Consider the following 24,208-nt stretch of genomic DNA (forward strand, 5'->3'; position numbering starts at 1 on the left):
CTACGAACAAAATGAAGGCGAAAAATGCACACGCAGAGGGTGGGTGCCAAAGAGGCGCCCAGAGGTGGCCAGGCTGTTGCTGGGAGACTCAGTGCGAGTTGGTCCAAGTGGAGGGCCCAGGGTCTGCTGCAGTGGCGCCAGGTGTCCCCACGAGCGGCCGGCACTCAAGCTCACCTTTAGGGGCACCTGTGGACGGTGGCCAGTGTTGAGCCCCAGGCCTGGGCCAGCTGTCTCCAGCCACCTCCCAGGCCTGTGTGCAGGTGGATGGGGCCACAGGTGCACACACACCTAAGGCACACAGACACAGCCACAAAGCAGACGCGTGCACACTGCACATGCACATGCGCACTTGCCCAGTGACAGGCTCACACCATATCACCTCCCAGTCAAGACACCTGACCTTAGCCGAGGCCCCCAACTGCCGGGGCCTCTATGCCAGTGAGCAGGCCTACTGTAGGGCCTTCCAGGCAAGGTGCCCTAGGGTGGGTGAGGTGTGTCCTGGGGTAACGTGTATTTGCCACCTCAGGGCCTGCTCCTGGGGCGTTTGGCCAGCTCTGAGAGGTGCCAGTGAGGGTGTGTGTGCCCTCCCTGAGGTCCCTGATCCTGAGTGAGCTCTTTTCCAAGCCCTGGGATCAAGTCTCAACAGCTCCTCTTGACAGGAAGTGAGAGGCCTGGCCCCCAGCTACAGCTCCTGGCCATGCAGCCTCCTGCCACCTGAAGAGTTTCTACTGGCGGGTGGGGTGGGCTGGGGTGGGGCTTCCAGGGACTGCAGGCCACCAAGTGCAGAGTGAAGGGAGAGTAATGGCGCCATGTGTATGCAGCAGCGCTGGGAGCACCGAGCAGCAGCCACATCCCACGGGGAGGGAAGAGTGAGAGGGGACAGAGCCTTTCCCGAAATGCCATTGGTAAGGGCCAGCCAGCCCCTCCTGCAGCCCTTCTTAGGTGGCTTCACGTGCTGGGGACATGTCTCTGGCCCCCACCTGAGCAGGCTGTGTGGGGTTAGGGACTCCCACCTCCTTGTCACTCCTCCATTGTCCCCGCCGCCCTGGAGGAGGCTGCTCAAATGTCCCAAAGTCTGTTCTTGTTCTGGACCCAGGCCACCTTGAGAGGTGACCAGCCAGGAGCTGGGGCTGGGAGCAGGTATGGGCATGCCTAGTGGCGCACCGACACCCCAGTGAGGTGAGCCTCAAAGACGGTGGGCTTGGCGGTCGACTGGGGAGGGTCCCCAGCTGATGGGAGCAGCCAAAGATGCCTCTCGTGGCTTCTCACTGGGCAGATGACCAAGCCACTCTGCAGGTACTGGCTCCTTGGCAGGAGAGCGGTGGGGCAGGGTGGGCCAGGCAGTGGTCTTGGGGCTCAGGTGTTGGGGCAGGGCTGGGGGCCGTGCCCTGGTCCTTGCCCTCCTGCCCCTTGGGGAGCTGGACTCTCCTCTCCCGCCTTGGACAGCCTCTGGCTGTAGAGCTGCAGCTGGGGGAGGCTGGCTGGGGCTGTGTCCCTCCCCTACTCACCTGCAGCTGCAGCTCCAAAGTCTGCACCTGCTGCAAGGACTCCATGGTGCCCCTGACAAGAGCTGGAAAAGGAAGAGAGCAGAGGTGGGGCTGAGACTTTCCAGCCCAGGTCCTGACCCAGCCCCCAAGCTCCTTGATTGTTGCCTGTGTCCACAGGGTCACTGAACCAGTTAGTTGGTCTGGGGGCCTTGATCTGGCCATGGCCGTAGCCCAGGATGCTGTGTGCAGGCTCCTCATGTGGCCTGTGGTCCCAATGCTGGCCCAGCCATGATGCTGGGCAGTGGCCCCTGCCCTTCACCCCTTGGCCTCAGCAAACCCCAGCCAGGGGCTGGGCCAGAGAGGTGGGGCAGGCGCCATGCCTCCAGCTCTGTCCAGCAGGCTCTAGAGCTGGGAGGAAGGAGGTGGCAGCCTGGGCACGCAGAGGCCCCGTGATCCCTGCGGATCTGGGTGAAGTGTGATGTAACGGTCAAGCCCATGAGGGCAGCCTCATGGCACTGGCTGCTATAGGCCTCCATGGGGCAGTGGAGCTCCACCCTGGGGAGGGCCAGCATTCCTCACAGCACCCCGTTGATAAACACAAGTTTTCCATTCTGTCCTTGTACATATGTGACACTTCAATGCAGAGGCTGTGACAGAAACACCCAGGCAGTGGCTGGATGCTGCCTTTTTTTTTCCAGCCCCGGGCCCATGAGGCCAGGGTCTTCCGTGGGGAACTGGTCCCTGATGTGCCCCAAGCGGAGCCAGCAGCTGCCCAAGGGCCAAGTACCCGATCTCCGTGGGCCTCAGTGTCCTTCTCAATGCAGCACAGAGGCACTGGAGGGGGCAGGAGTGTGGGGAGTGGGTCACTGTGGCTGTGTGGCTGCCGGGACAAGCAGACGCAGAGGACAACATCCCCTCCTGGAGCTCTGAGAGTGTCCAGGAGCTTCTTAAGGGAGGGCTGGATGACAGGGTGGTCCAAGCTGGAACCTCGGCTTCCTCAAGCCTGCTGGGGCCATGATGGGCGTGCAGAGGAGCCAGCCTCTCTCCTGTGCCCGGTGAGACAGTGCTGTTGGCTAAATGAGTGACCTCAACTAACCGCTGCACAGAGAGGGTGCTGCCCAGCCTCGCGGAGGCAGGCGGGGTCTTGGTGGCAGCTGTAGCTACAGACATCCGGCAGGCATGTCCTGACCGCCCAGCCCCTCAGAGGTGGCACAGGCCCCGCCTGACACCCAGTTCACCTGCCCTTGCCGTCCCCAGCCCCCACCTGCCTTCGCCTACCTTGGGAGCTGCCCGGCCAGCTGGAGGGAGCTGCTCCGAAGAACAAGGTGGTTTAGGAACTTTCTCTTTCCTTTTTTAGCCATGGTTATGTAGGGTGGGTTTGTTTCGGGTCTGTTATTTGCAAATGGGACTTGTTTTTCAAGAAGTGGGCCTGTCTAAGATGGAGGCTGCTCGGCGGGCGCTGAGGATCAGAGCCTCACAAAGACCTTGGCAGGGGGGCACAGTGACTTGTCACATGGGAGTTGGTGACTAGGCCGGCTTCAAGCCCTGCAGTCCACCCACGTGCCTCCTCCCAGCCCCGCGAGGCAGTGAGGTGCACCCCGTGTGGCTCCTGTTCTCACCCTTACCAGCAAGGACAGAATCGAAGCCTCCATGGGGCAGTGGCTGGGTATTACTGTTGTGGGGGTCCTGGCCCTCCGTAAGGAGAGGGGGACAGGTGGTCACTGACTTCAAAGAGTCCCTCAGGCTGACAGCTGGTGGGACACTCCCTGGCTGGTCCATGGGCTGTGGTGGCTCAGCTGCTATGGGGCAGGGCAGGGCCCAGGCCTGGAGTCTGCACTGAGCCTGGGCATCCCATGACCTCAGACTCTCCACAAGAACATCCCCCACCAGCTCTACAGTCTGGTCCCTGGTCAGCCTGATGGCTCCAGTGCCCACGCCCTTTCCAGACCCCCCGACGTCAAGGCGATGGCGGTGTTCTGGGAACTCCATAGCTGCTCTAGAGCGTGTAGTGCTCTCTGGGGGCTGCTGGCCGAGGGCGGGGCCTGCCTGGGCCTTTCAAGGGTCCCCCAAACCAGGCTGGCCCCACTGTGTGCCAGGGTCTAGGGGATATGTGCGGCATGAGGCAGGCAAGAGGTCATGAAGGGGTAGACAGAGGGGAGCTGCTTCCTTGGGGGTTTCAAGGGGACATCAACTCTCCTTTAAACTATTTGTAAAATAAAAGCAACCCTGGGCTCACCTGCAAACTCTGTGATCTGTGAGTCTTCTACCTCAAACAGCAGCTCATCATGAATTTGGGCAACCAACCTGGCGGGGAGGGAGGGCATTAGCCAGTGAGGCAAGATCCCGAGTCTGTGCAGGGAGGGAGGGTCTGTGGGGGCGCTGCAGATGTGGGGCTCAGCCTCCAAGGTTCCCGGGAGGTGGTTCTGGCACTGGGTGCCCGAGAGAATGTGGCTTCATGGGGCATGGGCTGGACCCAGCCGTGGCCACTGTTGCCTGGGGTCACCCTGCTGTCAGCAGGACAGCTCCCAGGAGCTGGGAGCAGAGGCCAGTCAGGAGCAGATGCACGCTCTGCAGAGGAGCTGGCGGCCCTCATCCACCCACCTGGGGAGGCTGCTGAGGGCAGGAGTAGCTGCTAGGGTGGTGGGAGGAGGCCCGGCATGGATTTAAGGGGAGGTGCAGGGCCTACTGTGAGGCAGGGTGAAGACAAGTCTGGAATGTCGAGGCCCTGGAGAGGCTGGGAAACCCCTCCCCATGTTGAATACCAGCTTAGGGAGAGGGGATGGGAGGGGCAATGCCTTTAAAAACTTACTTTTGAAGTCAAAGAAATGAATACTTAACAAAATTTGGAAAATAAATCAAAATTCAAAAGTGCACAACAAAAAATCTGAGTCCTCCCCCACCAACCACAACGGGCATCTGGGATGGCCCAGCTAGGAATGGACATGCGCCTTTTCCTGGCAGGGGGTCTTCGCGAGGAGGCAGCCTGTCATGGGCCCCTGAGTCCCCAGGGCTGGAGAGGGGCTGGGATGCTCAGCTCCCTGCGCTGCAGGCTGCAGCTCCAGGGCTGCTCTGTCCTGATGAGTGCTCCCCGCCAGCCCTGGCTAGGCCCCACCCTTCATCAGCCATCCTGCAGGAAGCCCCAAAGGCCCCTTCCAGGGGGTTCAGGAGGGAGAGGAAGCAGGAACAGACCAAGGGAAGAGATGGGGGAAATACACTGCCAGGGCAGGGGTCTCCCGGGCAGGCGGACAGGTGGTGCGTGCACGGGGTGTGGGATAGAGTGATGCTGACCACACAGAACACACCTAAGCTGGATTTAGCCAGCAGGCCGTGACTGCCCATGCTCATTAGAAGGTGAGATCTGAGAGGCTTATGTGCCTCAGGCAAACGATGCCTCAGAATCTTCAGGAACATGAGGCCTTGGCCAAGGGGCTGCAGACCCCAGACCCAGTGCCAGCCCCTCCCATGAGGTGGACAAGAGCGGCCTGCCCGGCACTCCCAGGCAGGGAAGTGTGGTGACTCCCAGCATGGTCAGGAGGGCTGCAGTCCCCTGGGAAGAGGCGTGTTGAGGATCCTGAGTACTCTGCCTTCAGTGTGACCTTGGCTGTGTCTCCTGGGTGGGGCTTTCAAGGGCGGAGGTCACGTTCCCTTCCCCACCTGCCCGGGCCCTCTCATGGGGGCTGCACTTGTGATGAGGCAGTGGTCCTGGGGTGTAGTGGTGAGCCCTGGCTGGGTGTGGGGAGCAGCCCTGCACATCCCAGGAGAAGACATGGACTCTGTAGCAAAGGTCTGTAGTGGCTGCCCCAACCGATCTTCCTCTCTGTCTTCAAGTCAGCCCCTTTGTTGTTGGGTGGGGTGGAGATGGGGCTGTGTCCAGCTACATACAGCACTTCCTAGGCTCTCTGTCAGGTTCGTTGGCCCAGGAGGTATGAACCCTCCAACTTCCAGGAAGGTTATTTAAAGGTCTGACTTGCCAGGGGGCAGGTGCTCTTTTGACCATCACTATTTTCTCCTTTTGCCTGGAAGGTGATGTGATGGCTGGAGCAGCTATCTCCATTATGGCACCAAGAGGGAAAGGGCCAAAGGGCCAGACAGACGTTGGTCCTCCTGCCCTCAACCTCTGAGACAAGGTCAGCAACCACTGCACTCTGAACTTCTCATGATGGGGGAGAAATCCAGCTTTAGGAGCCTGAGCTACTGTAGCTGTGCCTGTGTTACTGGTGGCCATGCAGATCCTAATAGGTGTGCACCACAGGATGTTATGCTGTGCACACCAGGCAGCCTCCAGTCGCCCTGGGTTTTCTCATGGTTTCCTGATTAGTTCCTGAAATCCATGCAACCTGCTCATTTCCACTGTTCCTTCTGGGTAAATTCTGGTTTCTCATGTGGTCTGGATGAAGACCATAAGCAGTGGAGCACATGCCCTCCACACGGGCTGCCCCGGGAGGCATGCCTATTTTTTGTGCAGCCTCTGGCCGGGGCCTTTAGCACTAGCCTGCCAGATACCAGATCAGGGTGAACCAGAACAGTGGAGACCAGGCTGGCAGCATCAGCATGCACCTTCCTAACGGATCTTCAACGGCTCTGGCAGAGGTTTTGGCTCCCAAGGGGACTGACTTCTCAAATGGGCAGAAACCTCAGAAAAGGCACTCGTAACTTTTTCCAGATTTAGCAGAAACAGTTTTCACACGTCTTGAAATTCCATTGTGAAGTCCTGGGCTGCTGGGGTGGCAGGAACCCTAAAGAGCAGGTGTCACTGTTAGTCACACTCCACGCACACAGCCACGGAGACATTTCCATATTTCTAACTGGAAACTGGGGCACAGGAAACAAGGAGAGATGGAGGCGTCTCAGTGCGAGGCACTGAAGACAGGTTCTGAGGTCCTGTGGAGCTCCTGGGAAGGGAGATAACTGCTGATTTGACCTCTCATCCCTGCTCCTGAGAGGGGCCGGCTCTGGGTGGACCTGGACGTGCCGCATTGCGCTCTGCAGCTTGCTTTCCCCTTCTCTACACACAGGTGTTGGAGCCAAGGGTCTCCGAAGATTCCTTCCAGCTCCAACATGTTCTGAAATCCAAACAGGCCTTTTCACGCAGGGCCCTGTCAGAGGACAGGAAGGGGAGCTGAGCTGCCCGGCACCCAGGCCTGCGAATGCGGCGACTGCACCAACGGCGGTGGGGCCGGGCTCAGAAGTGCAGCCCGGTCTGTCTGCTCTGGGCACAACCTCTCGGTCTTTTCAGGATCTGGACTGGGAGGTGCGAGTGGATGCCATTTCCTTGTCCCAGGCACCATGGGCATCGAATGGAGACTGTGTGTGTTCCCTGCCCCACGGTGCCCAATCCCCTCAGGGTAATCGCATTCCTCTCACGCTAGTTCAGGTGAAGATATGTCACACTCAGCCCAAGTCCGCCCCTCCCAGACACCATCCAAAGCCGTTCACTTACCCCCAGAAGAACAAACCAAGTCTACAGGACACAATATGGAGTGCCCAGTATTCCACACGAACCTTTGTTTTCTTCTAAAACATGCAGGGCATTTTGTTATGAACAGTGTTTCCTAATGACAACAAAGGGCTGATGATAGAAAAATGACCAGCAGGCTGTTAAATTCCTGAATAAGAGTTGTTCGTGCTCAGCTTTCAGCAGGACTCAGTCACCAACACAGACAGACCCGTCTTCATGTGCCGACTTCCTCATCAGTTCCACAGAAAGCGAACGCGAGTCAGCTCTTCTAGCCTGGTGGCATCACGGACACGGAACAGCTGCTGGGCTTTCAGATCCTGCCCAGAAGGGAAACTAGCAAGGCCGCTCATACCCTGTGGAAACTGGAATTTACCCTGCAGGGATGGTGAGGCGAGCAGGGCGTGTGGGTTTCGGAACCAGTCGGGAAACCATGAGAGAAGCCTGGGCACCTGGAGGCTGTCTGGTGCTGGCTGCATGCACGTGCCATGCTTGTGCGTGGAGGAGGGCATGCATGGCAGCAAGAGGCAGCAGGAGAAACTGAGCAGAGTGCCTGGCATCCTGCTCCTGCCTCTTGACCACCGCAGTTACTGCAGAGGACAGAGCTGGAAGCCTAGAGGCCCACGTAGGCATCAGCAGGGTCACTGGGGCCAGGCTGAGACCCTCCTCCCAGACCCCTGGGATGACCGTCAGAGGTGCTGCTTCTCCTCAGGGCTCCAAGATGACCGTGGGCCAGGGGAATGCCTGGTGCTGGCCTATACAGGGGGTGGGCAACAGGGGCCCACTTTGCCAGGTGCCCTGCAGGCCTTGGGACAGGACCCTCACCTGGCACACATTTCTTACAAAGTTGCTGAAATTACCAAAAGAACATAGGCTCAAAAGTCAAAAGAACAGGAGGAAAATTTTGAAGAAATAAAGGAGGCAGTTTTTTAAAGATGAAACATCTCTGATAAGGAAAAAATCATGCGTTGAGAACATACAATAATATCTGAAGCCAAGAGAGAACTATGAGCTCAGCTGGCAAAGGGTGGCCACAGGTAGGCAGATCCCTGCACCCCAAAGGCAGGGTGCCATGGGGGCTGTGTCACAGGACTGGGGGGCTGCTTCACATTTTATCACCTACAGAAGCGGCCCCCGAACCCCACGTAGGCTCCCCTTCTAGGGTGGAGATGCTGACCCACCTGGGTGGAGCCCATCTACATGAAGACCTTGAGGATCCTCAGGGTGGAAGCAGAAGGCGCCAGACGCTTCTGGGAACTGACACGACCCCTTCTTTGAGGAGCTGATGTAGGTTAGATGCCAGGAAGTGTCCTGGGGTTCTTGGGGAGAATCCATCCCCCACGAGGAGGGCAGGCATTGGGACTGCTACCTGCAGCCAACGCCAGGGCCTCGGTCAACCAGGAGGAGGTGGCCAGGTGAGGGCGCCTTGTTTCCTCACCACCAGAGCACTTGAGGCAGAGACAGAGACGGAGGCAACCATGTGGGGCCCCCACCATAAAGGAAGCTCCTGAATGTTGGCTCTGGGCACAGGGACTGCAGCAGTAGGAACTGGGTGCCTGGCACTGCCTGGCGTTGGTGGCAGCAACCAGAGGGGGGTGGGGTGGGGGCAGTGTGGAATCCCCAGTGTCCTGTCCGAGGGGCTGTGGGTCCCCTACAGATGAGCCTAAGGAGGAGGGGCCTGGGGAGACAGCATGTCTGTCCTGAGAGACCGCACTGTGCCCCAAGCTGGTGAATGGCCGACTGCAACCTGCACTCTCACTGTCAGCAGGTCCCCAGCCCCTGCCCAGGGTGAGAACCTCGGAGGAGCTCAGGCTAAGGGGGGCCCTTGCTTGGCGGAGGGTGAGCATCAGAATCAAGACCCCATGGATGGGAAGCGGCGGGCCAGCGCAGAGCATGTCCTCACAGAGCAGTCAGCTTCCCACCTGGGGTGTGGGATAGGCCGGCTGGCAGGCCGACTGGCACACTGACCTGGCTGTCGAGGTGGGGGAAGAGGCCACTGCAGCAAAGATGCGGACCATGGCGAGCTTGCAGAGGTCAGCGGCCGAGCCTAAGGGACACCAACGCCTCTGCATCAGGGCCCTGTGGTGCATGGCGCATGCTCAGTGCACAGAGCCTCTTACCATAGCTCCCACAGCTCCTCTGTGCAGGGACTTGCTTTGAGCCACTTGGCTGCTATGGCTAAAGATGACCATGAGTTTTCGTAACCGGAGGCAACAGTGCCAGCTGCCTCTTGCCACTGAGGGATGCAGGACACCACAGGGCGCTGGGTTTTGGATGCCTATTCCTGAGGCCCTGCATGCCTGGCACGGGGATGTCGGAGGGGCCCTAGGTCAAGCACTGGGGGGCTGAGCTCCAGGTATAGCCCACCTCCTGAAGCCTTAGTTTCCTACTTGTAGATATGGGACAGCATTGCTCTCCTGGCCCTTGGGGGAAGCACCATAACTATAAAGATGACCATGTACCGAGCACCTGCCACAAGCAGTTGTGATTTCAACCGCCTCCTGACAGCGATTGCCAAACAGGACAGGCAAGGCCATGGAGCTCCTGAGGGAGGTTTGCTGGAAGCAGGAAATGCCACCCACCCTGCAGCTGCTAAATCCCCAGAAGCAGGTGGACACAGAAGTACAGGGCAAGGGGCTCTGGGTACCTTGCACCACGAAGTTCACCGCCTGCCGCTCTGCTTGGGCCCGGAGCTGCTGGTCCTGTGCCCGGATCTTTGGCAGAGGTCTCCTTCTGCCCATGATAGATGTCACAGAGCCTGCATTACTCGAAGAAAAAGCAGATGAGAGACAGGAAGACACAGGCAGTGCAGGGGGCTTGGCTTCTGTGGGTGGGTCCAGGACCCCAGAAGGACCCCCAGCTGCAGCTGACTCTGAGCTCCCCTAGGGGTTGCCTGTCTGTCAAGAGGGCAGGCGGTTTCTGTGGAGGGAAAGAGCCTGGTGGCAGGATGGCCTTTGCGCACCAGGGGCATTCTGCACTCTTCTCTGACTTACAGCTGCACTTGGATCTGACATAGGACGGGGAGGGCAGCTCCTATACTGCACATGTTGTTCCCAGCCAGGTGTGGATGACGGTGGCTGGAATGGTGGAGAGACGCCTCAGCCCACACCCCAGTCAGTGAGGGCACAGGGATGAGGTCAGAGCCACATCCCTGCGCCAGGCAGGTCTGGGTCTCGTGGGGCCTGAAGCTTGCCCCACTTTGGGGCTCTCCTGAAGAAAATGGACACAAACGTGCTGTGTTGGCTACGTATATTCCCTCCAGTGAGGACTTCTGCTTTAACCGGATGCTGGCGAGAAGTAAATCTTTGACTTAAAATTGTATCCATGTGAGGATTGAAGAATTCCCCAGATGCATAATAATCGTAAAAGTGAGACAGTATTGAGTACCTATCATGTGCCAGGAAACATGTAAAGTCCCCTCACAGTAACTGGCAGTGAGGGCAAGGGGGAGCCCATGCTCCTGACTTGGAGCATTTCAGCTCCTGCAGCTTTGCCGTCTAGTGATTTCTGACCGGCTACTGGGCATTATGCATCTCATGTTACTGAGGGCTGGGGTTTCCTGTCTTCCTTTCAAGAATGTTTCAGCAGGCTTAAGTTACTTGCAGATCATCTTGATCCTTTTGAGGTCTGTTTTTAAGCTTGTTAGGATGGGTTAGGAGTAGCCTTTAATCTAGGGCTAGTTTAGACCCACCTCTAAGGTGTGACCCTTCTGAGGTCTCCACTGAATGTCCCAGGTGTCCACCAAGGACTCTCCGCTCTGGACGGTCACACTGCAAACACCTCCCTGCTCTGTGTGAATGTGAATCATCCAGCAGTTCTGCTCAGTCCTGTGGAGTTTCATTCTTGCACGTCTATCTTAGTATCCAGAGACAGACATTGGGGGAACCCTTTGAAGACATGTGGAACTCGATCTCTGCTGATGCCAGGGGCACAAGCTCCTCATTCTCCTGCAGCTCACAACCCAGTGGAGGAGACAGAGAACCCGCAAAGCAGCAAGTATGTTCAGGCAACAGAAAGACTGCCATCCTGGGTGTGCAAGGAACGAACAGGGTGCTGAGTCAGGAGCAGCAGAGGGAGGCCTCTGGGCAACAGCCTCACTGAGGAGATGACTGGAGGCGAGCCATGAAAGGTCAGGAAGGGCCAGGGGAGGTGCCCGGCATGGGAGGTAGGGAGAGCTGGGGGGACGGGGCTAGCCCAGATCACGTATGACACTCCACACAGACAGAGCCTGGGTTTTGTCTTTCAAAAATTATTCTGGTCGGGGCTGGCCCGTGGCTCACTCGGGAGAGTGCGGTGCTGATAACACCAAGGCCCCGGGTTCGGATCCCATATACGGATGGCCGGTTCGCTCACTGGCTGAGCGTGGTGCTGACAACACCAAGTCAAGGGTTAAGATCCCCTTACCGGTCATCTTTTAAAAAAAAAAAAAAAATTATTCTGGTGACAGCGTGGAAAAGAGATTGCAAGGCAAGACTGAAGCCAGAGCCACCGCCTGGATATGGGCTAGAAGCCATGGAGGGGTTGGCTCAGTAGCTGAGGTGGGAGGAGGGAGAGTGATGGCTAGGAGACGTCAAGGAGGGAAGGAGACGTCCGGGAGGTGGGGTCTCAGACACCTTTCCAGTGGCCGATCCCTCAGGTGTTGGTGCTGCTGTCACACAGGGGCTTGCTGCCCTGGGTTGGGCCCTGGGAGAGGCCCTGCAACGTGCTTGCACGGTCATATCTTTTGTAAAATTTCGACGGCCGCCTGTTCCTCCCCAGCTTCCTCCACACGCTCCTTCCTGTGCCGTTTCTGGCATCAGCACAGGGGAAGGTGAGTTGGCAGCTCATTTAGAGCGATTTCCACACTGGCACACCTGTGGTTCACAGTGCCTCCATGTGGGGTGGAGAGCGCTGCCATACTGGCGTAGAAACAGCTCATGCTGCTCAGTGCTGGGGTGTGTTGTCTACACACGGTAGGCCCTCAGCAAACGTTTGTGGATGAATTTAATGATTGGTCTAATATTTTTTAATAATGTCTGGCTAGAAGTGTAATTTTGGGTCAAAGGGCATGTGTACTTCTTCTTTGGATACATAACACCCCATGTCCCTCAAGACAGTCCAGTCAAGGAAGGGAGGCAGCAGGAAAGGGCACTGCTCTGGGCCAAGCTCTCACTGCCCCCCGTTAGCTGTGTGAACTTGGGAAGCTACTGCACCTCTTAGTGACTCATTTTCTTCTTCTGTAAAATGGAGATAACAATATTACCCACTTCTTAGAGTTGCAGTGAGGATGACATGAATCGGTTTATGGAAAGCATTTAAAATCGTGCCTGGCATACAGCTGGTGCTACACACGTGAGCAGACAGGAGCTGAGTGCGGGGACTGAGTTCCGAGTGTATGGCGCGCACGCACGGGCTCGTGTGGGGCAGCCACAGACAGGCTGTAAGTGCCTATCCACTGTCAGGCCAGGGGGGCCTGTGGTGGGACTGATGGAACTTACGGGGCTGTGCGTGGGCTCCAGAGTGAAAGTCACCAGTGAGTCACTGGGAGAGATGCAAGGACAGGGAGCTGCCGTGGCCCGTGCAGATATCACCTGTACCCTGCGGGAACAGGCTAGAGCTGTTTAGGAACACTGGTCCTGCCTGGGCCAACTCTCTGGCTAATTTTTATTTTTTACTCCCTAGCAAGTGTAAAATTTTGTGAATGCTCTCTCTGTACCTATTATTAACTCTCTGTTTTACTGTTTACTTCATTAATTTCTTCTCTTCCATTTATTTGCTTCCTTCTTTAATTTACTGTGCTGCTCTTTTCCAAATTTCTTGTGTTGAATATAATTCATTTATATCCACAAATTTCTCTTTCATTTCTTTTAAAAATATTCTTTTAAAGTATTTCTTTACTTCTAAGTAAAGCATCAGCTTGGCCAAGTCCACAGTTTTTGATGCTATTTGTCATTTTCTTGGGATTTCTTTTTTTCTAATCTTAAATTACTTAAGAGTGCAATACATTTCCAAATAGGTAGCTGGATGGATGGTTTTGCTTTTATATAGTCTCCGTTTTTAGGTGCAGGATTTTATCTGTCTGTTTTTACTGATCTGTCCAGCTATCATCTATTACAAACTCAAGCTTGCTCGTTTTGTTGCTTCAAGTGGAGCCTAGTTCTGCCCCTATGCACCTGGAGGCTGTTAGTCCTATTCATCCAGTTGGTCACTCCCCCAGCCACCCTCTGCCCAGTCTCAGCCACCCAGCTCCATCCGTCCACACACCATCCACCCATCTGTCCACACACCCACCCACAGAATCAGGAGCCACAGGCACCACCAGCCGCTGCAGAGCACAGGTGGGCAGGAGTGGGGGCTGCTGCAGGCTGAGCTGCTGTGGGCTCACCTGTCTGCTGACATTGGGCAATAGCTGCTCTGGAGAAGTCCTTGATTTTCTTATACTTCTGCAGAAAACTCTCCAAAAACTGGGCAGCTTCCTCAACAGCAACTCCAAGGCAAGCAGCAAGCCGCTCCTTCCCTGTGTGAGTCAGGAAGATGCAAGGCCAGTGTCAAGCCTGAGCACACTCCTGGGACGGGCGCTGCACTGAGATGGCCAAGCGGAGGCCCCTGGAGGATGTGAGAGTCGAAGCCAGATGGCACCTGGTGGGTCAGGGTGGTGCTGGCTTTTGCTTTACAAACTGGGTGCTGGGTGCTGCTCAGCCTGGACTGGGGCCTATTAGACATTCATTTATTCAGCACTATTGGCCAAGCGCCTGCCAGGTGCTGCAGAAGCAGAGAATGAAGCAGACCTGGTCCCTGCTGCTGCTGTGGCCAGTGGGAAACCCAATTCCAGAACTAGGGAGGCAGGGGAGGGGCCCAGAGTACAGAGGAGGGGAAAGTTCCATGGCCAAATTATGAGAAAATGGTACTCAGGAGTCCCTATCCTTAGAATTTCTATTTTGAAACAATTGCTTTTTGTCCAGGCCAATATTTTTGTTCCTAGAAGATAACAGCTGTTCTTGTGAAGCTGCATATAGAAAAGTCTCTGGTCAGGCCCCGGAGTGAGTCTCTTGCTTGCTGGGAGCAAGTGGTGGGACCTGAGCCTAGCTCTACCCCACCATGGGAGGTGTGGGGCCTTGGGGAAGTTACTTAACCCACAATAAACCCTCCCTCCACCTGTGAATTAGGAACAACAGTCCTCACTGCAAAGGGTTGCAAGGGAACCCCAGGGGCCAAGGCGTGGAAGGCTCCAAGCCGTGCCTGGCTCCTTCCTGGGACTGGATATGTAGCCATTCACTTCATTTTCCCCCAGAAAAGAAGAAAAATTTAAATAGAGAAGGAGGAGTCCATGAGGCCCTTGCTGACAGTGGGATTATGTGGAAAGCCTGGGGCTCTGGGGGATGCATGGCTGGAGGGAACCCCAGAGAGACAAGACCTACATTCCTGGGACAGCAGGACCAGGGCCAGGGGTGGGCCTGCTGTCCTCTGTGCTGGCTCAGCTCTGGGGTCATACTAGAGGGTACCCTAGAGGCCTATGGACAAGATGGCCCAGAAACCATGCCAGGGGCTGGAGAAGTGGGGTCAGTGGAGACCAGGGAAGAGACCTCTATAGGAGTAGGGCTATGGGCCTCTCAGACCTGGTCCCCTTTTCAGCCCGGCCACTCCTGGCCCCAGCCAGCTGATGCCTGCAGCAGTTCTGGGCAGAGAGAATGTTGGAGTCTTGGGACCATGAAGGGGCAGATGCTTGCTCCCATCGCTTTTGTAGGAAGAGTGGGAAAGTCTGGGGTGCCCCATTCTTCCAAAGTTTATCCCAGCATAGAGGGATAAAATCTTGGAGTCCTTGGTCCTTCCTCTATGCCTAGACTGGCCTGAATACTTGAGGTCATTTGGCTGAAAATGAAAAAATTCCAATATCCTTTTAGGACTTAAGACTGTGTGATATCTTCATGAATAAATTATGATGTGTTTTGCTACACTTTACTGAAATAATCCATCTATAACTCTTTCTATCAAATTCCAATCACCACCCCTCAGTTGTGGTACTGCAATGGAAAATTCCACTGGCTTTCAGAAAGAAACCAGACAAGGGCTAGATACCTCCGCCAGGTTGGCCAGGTAGAACTTTGAATCTTCTTCTTAGCCAAGTCTTTTCTCATCTGCAACCTAATGTTAAGCCTATCCAGTGAATATTTTACTTCAGATATTGCATATTTCAGTTTTAGAACTTCTTTTTTATTTGCTGTGGTTTTCTTTTTTTCATTTATAATGAGCATATTTTCCTTTACATCCTTGAGCATAGTTATAATAGCAGCTTTAAAATCCTTGTCTGCTAATTCCAACACCTGGGTCATCTCAGTATCTTCTTCCATAATTGTCTTTTTTCTGAGTATGGTCAAGTTATCCTGTTTCTTCATGTTTAATAATTTGGGATTGTATCATGGATATTGTGAATGCTATGTTGTAGAAACTATGGATTCTGTTATGTTCTACTTAGGAGTATTGATTTTTTTAAAGAGGGCAGTTAATTTGACTGCAGTCAAACTTCAAACTCTGTTCCCCTGCAGTGGGCAGCAACTGAAAACTTAGCTCAGTTCTTTTAGCCTTAGCTGGGCTGTTTGAAGTTAGCAACATTCGTGTATAGTTAGGCGTCAGCCAGAGTTCATACCCAGAATTTGGGCTTCTCCTCTGGCTCTCTTCTTCCTGGAATCTCTCCCTCCACTTTCCAGATTCTCTGTTTGCCCCAAACTCTGTCCTCTGTTTCTTCAAGCTAGAAAGGTGATGGGTTCCATGAGAGCTTTAGCTGCCCACAGCATTGCCTGAGATCTGCCTTCAGGTGAAGAGCTGCAGACAGGAAACTTGCCTGTGCCATTCCTTTCTTCCAAGTGTCAACCAGCCTCCAATTTCTTTCTTTCTTTCTTTCTTTCTTTCTTTATTTTTATTATTTTTTTTTTAAATTTTATTTTGTCGATAAACATTGTAGCTGATTATTGCTCCCCATCACCAAAACCTCCCTCCCTTCTCCCTCCCCCCCCCCAACAATGTCCTTTCTGTTTGCTTGTCGTATCAACTTCAAATAATTGTGGTTGTTATATCTTCTTCCCCCCCCCCCCCCGGTTTGTGTGTGTGTGTGTGTGTGTGTGTGTGTGTGTGTGTGTGTGTGAATTTATATATTAATTTTTAGCTCCCTCCAATAAGTGAGAACATGTGGTATTTCTCTTTCTGTGCCTGACTTGTTTCACTTAATATAATTTTCTCAAGGTCCATCCATGTTGTTGCAAATGGCAGTATTTCATTCGTTTTTATAGCTGAGTAGTATTCCATTGTGTAGATGTACCACATTTTCCGTATCCACTCATCTGATGATGGGCATTTGGGCTGGTTCCAACTCTTGGCTATTGTAAAGAGTGCTGCGATGAACATTGGGGAACAGGTATACCTTCGACTTGTTGATTTCCATTCCTCTGGGTATATTCCCAACAGTGGGATGGCTGGGTCGTATGGTAGATCTATTTGCAATTGTTTAAGGAACCTCCATACCATTTTCCATAGAGGCTGCACCATTTTGCAGTCCCACCAACAATGTATGAGAGTTCCTTTTTCTCCGCAGCCTCGCCAGCATTTATCGTTCATAGTCTTTTGGATTTTAGCCATCCTAACTGGGGTTAGATGGTATCTCAATGTGGTTTTGATTTGCATTTCCCGGATGCTGAGTGATGTTGAGCATTTTTTCATATGTCTGTTGGCCATTTGTATATCTTCCTTAGAGAAATGCCTACTTAGCTCTTTTGCCCATTTTTTAATTGGGTTGCTTGTTTTCTTCTTGTAAAGTTGTTTGAGTTCCTTATATATTCTGGATATTAATCCTTTGTCAGATGTATATTTTGCAAATATTTTCTCCCACTCTGTTGGTTGTCTTTTAACTCTTTTAATTGTTTCTTTTGCTGTGCAGAAGCTTTTTAGTTTGATATAATCCCATTTGTTTATTTTTCCTTTGGTTGCCCGTGCTTTTGGGGTCGTATTCATGAAGTCTGTGCCCAGTCCTATTTCCTGAAGTGTTTCTCCTATGTTTTCTTTAAGAAGTTTTATTGTCTCAGGGTGTATATTTAAATCCTTAATCCATTTTGAGTTGATTTTAGTATACGGTGAGAGGTATGGATCTAGTTTCATTCTCCTGCATATCGATATCCAGTTATCCCAGCACCACTTGCTGAAGAGGCAGTCCCTTCCCCAGTGAATAGGCTTGGTGCCTTTGTCAAAGATCAGATGGCAGTAAGTGTGTGGGTTGATTTCTGGATTCTCTATTCTATTCCATTGGTCAGTGTGTCTGTTTTTATGCCAGTACCATACTGTTTTGGTTATTATAGCTTTGTAGTATAGCTTAAAGTCAGGTAGTGTTATGCCTCCAGCTTTATTTTTTTTGCTGAGCATTGCTTTGGCTATTCGTGGTCTTTTATTGTTCCATATAAATGTCTGAATAGTTTTTTCCATTTCTGAGAAAAATGTCTTTGGAATTTTGATGGGGATTGCATTGAATTTGTATATCACTTTGGGTAGTATGGACATTTTCACTATGTTGATTCTTCCAATCCAAGAGCATGGGATATCTTTCCATCTTCTTGTATCCTCTCTAATTTCTCTCAGCAGTGGTTTGTAGTTCTCATTATAGAGATTTTTCACATCCTTGGTTAACTCAGTTCCTAAGTATTTTATTTTTTTGGTGGCTATTGTAAATGGGCAGGCTTTCTTGATTTCTCGTTCTGCATGTTCACTACTGGAGAAAAGAAATGCTACTGATTTTTGTGTGTTGATTTTGTATCCGGCTACTGTGCTGAAATCATTTATCAATTCCAACAGTTTTTTTGTAGAGGTTTTAGGCTGTTCGATATATAGGATCATGTCATCTGCAAACAGGGACAGTTTGACTTCATCTTTTCCAATCTGGATGCCCTTTATTTCCTTCTCTTCTCTGATTGCTCTGGCTAGTACTTCCAACACTATGTTGAATAGGAGTGGTGAGAGTGGGCATCCTTGTCTAGTTCCTGTTCTTAAAGGAAAAGCTTTCAGCTTTTCCCCATTCAGGATGATATTGGCAGTGGGTTTGGCATATATGGCTTTAATTATGTTGAGATACTTTCCCTCTATACCTAACTTATAGAGGGTCTTTGTCATGAATGAGTGCTGAACTTTATCAAATGCTTTTTCAGCATCTATAGAGATGATCATATGGTCCTTGTGTTTGAGTTTATTAATATGGTGTATCACATTTATTGATTTGCATATGTTGAACCAACCTTGCATCCCTGGGATGAATCCCACTTGATCGTGATAAATAATTTTTCGTATATGTTGCTGTATTCTGTTTGCTAGTATTTTAGTGAGGATTTTTGCATCTATATTCATCAAGGATATCGGCCTGTAGTTTTCTTTTTTGGTTATATCTTTTCCTGGTTTTGGTATCAGGATGATGTTTGCTTCATAGAATGAGTTTGGGAGATTTGCGTCCGTTTCAATCTTTTGGAATAGTTTGTAAAGAATCGGTGTCAATTCCTCTTTGAATGTTTGGTAAAATTCTGCTGTGAATCCATCTGGTCCTGGGCTTTTCTTTGTTGGGAGCCTTCTGATAACAGCTTCAATCTCCTTTATTGTTATTGGGCTGTTCAAATTTTCTACGTCATCACGGTTCAGTTTTGGGAGCTTGTGTGTGTCCAGAAATTTATCCATTTCCTCCAGATTTTCAAATTTGTTAGCGTATAGTTGTTTATAGTAGTCTCGAATGATTCCTTGTATTTCAGATGAATCAGTTGTAATATCGCCTTTTTCATTTCTAATTTTTGTTATTTGAGTCTTCTCTCTTCTTTTTTTTGTTAGCCATGCTAATGGTTTGTCTATTTTATTTATCTTTTCAAAAAACCAACTTTTTGATTCATTGATCTTTTGAATTGTTTTTTGGTTTTCAATTTCATTCAGTTCTGCTCTGATCTTAATGATTTCTTTCCGTCTGCTAACTTTAGGTTTGGATTGTTCTTGTTTTTCTAGTTCTTTAAGGTGAAGTGTTAGGTTGTTCACTTGCCATCTTTCTATTCTTCTGAAGTGAGCATTTAATGCAATAAATTTTCCCCTCAATACTGCTTTTGCAGTATCCCACAGGTTTTGGTATGATGTATCATTGTTTTCATTAGTTTCAATAAACTTTTTGATTTCCTGCTTGATTTCTTCTTGGACCCATATGTCATTAAGTAGAATGCTGTTTAATTTCCAAGTGTTTGTATAGTTTCCAGAGTTTCATTTGTTATTAATTTCTAGTTTTAATCCATTGTGGTCTGAGAAGATACATGGGATAATTCCAATTTTTTTGAATTTATTGAGACTTGATTTGTGACCTAATATGTGATCTATCCTGGAGAATGATCCATGTGCTGATGAGAAGAATGAATATTCTGAGGTTGTTGGGTGGAATGTTCTGTAGATATCTGCCAATTCCAATTGATCTAGACTCTTGTTTAGATCTTGTGTTTCTCTACTGATTCTTTGCCTAGATGATCTGTCTAATATTGACAGTGGAGTGTTCAGGTCCCCTGCTATTATGGTATTAGTGTCTATTTCCTTCTTTAGGTCTAATAGAGTTTGTTTTATAAATCTGGCTGCTCCAACATTGGGTGCGTACATATTTATGATTGTTATGTCTTCTTGATGGATCAGTCCTTTTATCATTAAATAGTGTCCCTCATTGTCTCTTTTTATGGTTTTTAGTTTAAAGTCTATTTTGTCAGATATAAGAATAGCTACTCCAGCTCGTTTTTCTTTTCTGTTTGCATGGTAAATCTTTTTCCATCCTTTCACTCTTAGTCTGTGTGAATCTTTATGGGTGAGGTGGGTCTCTTGTAGGCAGCATATAGTTGGGTCCTGCTTTTTGATCCAGTCAGCCAGTCTGTGTCTTTTGATTGGGGAATTTAAGCCTTTAACATTAAGAGTTGTTATTGAAAGGTGTTGATTTATTCCTAGCATTTTATTGGTTGTTTGGTTGTCTTAGGTGTCTTTGGTTCCTTGCTTTCTGATTTACTGTTTGGTTTCTTTGTTTGTTGGTTCCTTAGGTTGTAGTTAGTGTTTTTGTTAGCTTGTTTTCTTTTCATGAATGCCATTTTTATTGTACTAGCGGGTTTAGATTTTTCTTGGGTTTTTATGGCAGTGGTAGTTATTTTTCAGGAACCAAACCCAGTACTCCCTTGAGGATTTCTTGTAAGGGTGGTCGTGTGGTAGTGAACTCCCGCAGTTTTTGTTTGTCTGAGAAATATACTATTTGCCCTTCATTTCGGAAGGATAGCCTTGCAGGGTAGAGTATTCTTGGCTGGCAATCTTTTAGTATTTTGAAAATATCATCCCATTCCTTTCTAGCTTTTAGGGTTTCTGATGAAAAGTCTGATGTTAACCTGATTGGGGCTCCCTTATAGGTGATTTGACGCTTCTCTCTTGCAGCTTTTAAGATTCTCTCTTTGTCTCTGAGTTTTGCCAATTTGACTATGACATGTCTTGGAGAAGGTCTTTTTGGGTTGAATACATTTGGAGATCGTTGAGCTTCCTGGATCTGAAGATCTGTGATTTTTGCTATACCTGGGAAGTTTTCTGCCACTATTTTGTTGAATATGTTTTCAATGGAATCTACATTTTCCTCCCCTTCTGGAATACCCATGACTCGGATATTTGAGCGCTTGAGGTTGTCTGATATCTCTCTCAGATTTTCTTCAATGTCCTTGATTCTTTTTTCTTTCTTTTTGTCTGCTTGTGTTATTTCAAACAGCCCATCTTCAAGTTCAGAGGTTCTCTCTTCAACTTCGACAAGCCTGCTGGTTAAACTCTCCGTTGTGTTTTTTATTTCGCTGAATAACTTCTTCAGTTCAGCAAGTTCTGCTACATTTTTTTTCAGGACATTGATTTCCTTGTATATTTCCTCTTTCAGATCCTGTATACTTTTCCTCATTTCATCATGATGTCTAGCTGAGTTTTCTTGTATCTCATTCAGTTTCCTTAGAATTATCACTCGAAATTCCTTGGCAGTTATTTCAAGGGCTTCTTGTTCTATAGGATCTAGAGTATGAGATTTATTAACTTTTGGTGGTGTACTTTCTTGATTTTTTGTATTTCTGGTGTCTTTTTTTTTGGTGTTTATTCATTGTGGCAGGGGGTTTCACAGTCCACCGGTTTGAGACTAATGACTAACTAGGATGTTGCTGTGGTTGCCAATTTGGTATGGCTCCCGCCGTGACTGCTCAGTTGGCCTCTAGTGTCTTGTGTGTGTGGTTGCCTCGGGTCTTGGGCTTCTCCGGGGATCCACCTTTCTGGTCAGCTTGGACTCTGCTGGGCTGGTGGATCACGTACCACAGGGTGTGTGATCTCTGTTGAGCTTTCACTTCCTGTACAGGACTTCTCCCCGTTCCGTGTGCTCTGGCCCAGGCTGTTAGATCGTGCAGTGGCGACCCCACCGGGTGTGTGGTTTCTGTCGAGTCTCCGCCTCCCTGGCCGCACGTCTCCCCGCTCTGTGCACACTGTGCTGGGCTGGGGTGTGTCTTCTGCACCCCTCGTCTATCAGCTGGGCCTTCAAGACCCTGCTCGGCACCGCCTCGCCCAGGAAGTCTACCAGGTTTCTGCTAGGCACAGACGACCGGTCTCTCTGGGTGCCTTTGTAGCACTGTGTAGATCTTTCTCGGGTCTTGTTCACCTTTGTATCCCCCCGGTATAAACCAAGTCTAGTGCCTGCCTGCAGCCTGCTCTCCGGCAGGTTCAAGCGGACCTGGGAACTCTCCTACCACACTATTCCCAACCAGAAATTCGTTAGGCTTTTTTCCAAACTGGTGGTCGCAGAGATGGTATCTGCCTCCCAGTAACAGGAAGTTTACCGGGGCTGGAGTCCAGGGTGTGGTGGAGTGACAGTCGGCCCGCCCGTACTTCCTTGCCCTCCCAACACTGGTCGGGGACGCCCCACGCCCCCAGCCCCGCCAGAGAACCGCGGAGGGAGTGGGAGAGGAGGCCGGCCCGCAGGCTCCGGAAAGCCCCGCACCAGGCCAAGCAAATGGGCTCAGTGATGGCCGAGCAGGGCGGAGCTGCCCGCACCTGGGAAAATGGAGGCAGCACCGGGGCGGTGAGTGGCCTGGTGGTGCAGGCGGGAGCCGCGTGGGCATCCACCCCCCGAACAGAGCTGTGCCAGGGATCACTCACAGTGCTGTGCCAGGTCGGGTGCCCGCTCTCTGTCTCTGGTTTGTCGCCTTCCGTGTTCTCGGCGCTGCCGCCTCGGGCTGTTCAGTCGCGGTGCGGCTCGGGCGCTCCCAGGAATCTTCTTTAATGCCAGCCTGAAACCTCGAATCCTGAATAGAGCAGCTGGCCACCTTCAGCGCGGCCCCGGCCTCTGGGATCCTGGCTGCATCCACAGCAGCCCTGGCGCCGTGTTCCCTGTTTCGAGACTCGCTTTTGCAGCTAAGAAACAGTTCTTTTCCTGCTCCACACTTCAAAGCTGTTGCCTGTAAATGAGGCAGCCTCTCCTGCCGGGGGCAAAATGGCGGTCACCCCCCACGACCGGCCAGCAGCAGCGGTCCTCCCTTAAGAGATGGCAAGAGGAAGGTCCACAAGTTTCCCGGCTGCCTGAGGCCCAGTGGCCGCCTTTTCCACCTCAGCTACTCCGCGCCAGCCGCTGCAGCCGCCGCCATCTTGAAACTCCCCTCCAATTTCTTTTGCTTTTGCTTTTGGTCACTTTCCAGTGCCTTCAAATAGTTATTTTTTAATACTTTTCCCATAGTTTATAGTTGATGTCTATGGGAGGGTTGTTTGGATGGAAGCTACTTGGCCATCACCCGAAGTCACACTTCTCCTTCCAAATATTTATGGCTGAGAAAGAATTATTTCCCTTTTTTCTGTGGAGCTGCTGGGATACCAGAAGGGTAGTAGGTGGCTGAGGTCCCTGCAGGTGAAGAAAGCCTGTCTGCAACAGAAGCCAATGGAGTGGCAAACCCAAAAGAAGCAGGGATGAGGGACTGAGATGGAGAAAAGGTCCAGTCATCTCCCCAGGCTCTGTACAGTGGGTCTGTCATACTCAAAGGCCACAGTTACTCCCAGGACGACTTTGGCTCTGTGGGGGCTTTTCTATTCTATGCTTCTTGTGGACTTGCTCCTTTTTTCACAGAACTTTCCTTCACACTTTCATTCAATGGATCAGGTTTGTGCTTTTTAAGCTGTAATCACACGCAGGCCTGTCTCCCTGTGAGCATCCCAGGATCCGCTTGGTGGGGGCACTAAGAAGTCCTTACCTCTGAAATCCTACATGAACATACCATTTGGCTTTTCCCACAGATGGCTAATGACATCGTGGTGCAGGTTGTGCATGGATGTGTACGTCTGTGTGTCACTGTTTTGACTTGACCCTCACTTCCTTTGCTCCAAGTGCTCTTTTGCCCCACACACGCTGCTCACAGTTTCCCACCCTTGTTTCTGTCTCTGGGGCTGAACGAGTGCCTGGCTACAGGGGTCTCAGGAACGCTGGTGAGTTTAACTGGAACAGACCTGACTGATGAACTCCCATGCAGCTTTCACAGTGGCTGAGGTGTTGCTGCTCTGCTCTGGGCCGTCTTCTGGACTCTCCCAGCTCATCCAGGCTGGGGGCCCTCCTCTGGGTTCTCCTGGCACCAGGGACTCACCTGCACATTTTCTGATGACCCAGTATTGTGCAGCTCCTGTGTCTCTTCTGACAGATGTGAGCCCCTTGGGAGCAGGCCCCGGCCTTCTGCCACGGTCCTCCTGGGGCCCAGGGAGGACCTGGCTTACAGTTCACACTCAGTAAAAGCATGCTGATCAAACAGTGACTGTATGTGCAAGCAAACTTAAGAAATATTCAGTAATGTGAGAGGAATTAAGTGTTGGGTGGACTCTAAGAGCAGTGAGAGCTCAGAGCAAGACTGGAGTTGTTTCCTGGAGGAGGAGTTTCCTACTGGGCTCAGAGGTGCCCTGTCCAGTTGGCAGAGGCTGACAGAGAGGCCCGGAGCCAGCCCCTCGGCCATGGCTCTCCAGGTAACTGCTGGTCCACACTAGAATGCCCCCTGCCAGTTCCTACATGCCACACCAGGCCGAGTCTGAGGAGGCCGTGGGGCAGGGCTTGTCCACGGGCTGCAGGGGCTGAGCGCAGAGACCTGCATCCACTGAGCATCTTCTCTGCTTTGCAGTCCTGCTGCTGCCTCTGATGTTTGGGGATTTTTTTTTTTTTTTCTTTTTTTTCTTTTTTGCAGCTGGCCATTGTGGGGATCCAAGCCCTTGGCCTGGTGTTATAACA

At 51.5% G+C, this 24,208-nt stretch overlaps 1 protein-coding gene across 1 annotated transcript in view; it reads right to left on the minus strand.

The window, feature by feature from the left end:
• The window catches only part of POLN (DNA polymerase nu), a 143,362-nt gene continuing 119,154 nt past the window's right edge, over positions 1-24,208 (minus strand). The window contains exons 21-26 of the mRNA XM_063108507.1: positions 13,307-13,438; positions 9,590-9,700; positions 8,911-8,989; positions 3,724-3,791; positions 1,509-1,570; positions 1-186 (exon numbers count right to left, since the gene is read on the minus strand). Coding sequence (XP_062964577.1) covers positions 1-186; positions 1,509-1,570; positions 3,724-3,791; positions 8,911-8,989; positions 9,590-9,700; positions 13,307-13,438 — 638 coding nt within the window. The remainder of the gene's footprint in view (positions 187-1,508; positions 1,571-3,723; positions 3,792-8,910; positions 8,990-9,589; positions 9,701-13,306; positions 13,439-24,208) is intronic.

This window comes from Cynocephalus volans, chromosome 9 (assembly GCF_027409185.1).
Source record: "Cynocephalus volans isolate mCynVol1 chromosome 9, mCynVol1.pri, whole genome shotgun sequence".
NCBI classification, from domain to species: Eukaryota; Metazoa; Chordata; class Mammalia; order Dermoptera; family Cynocephalidae; genus Cynocephalus; species Cynocephalus volans.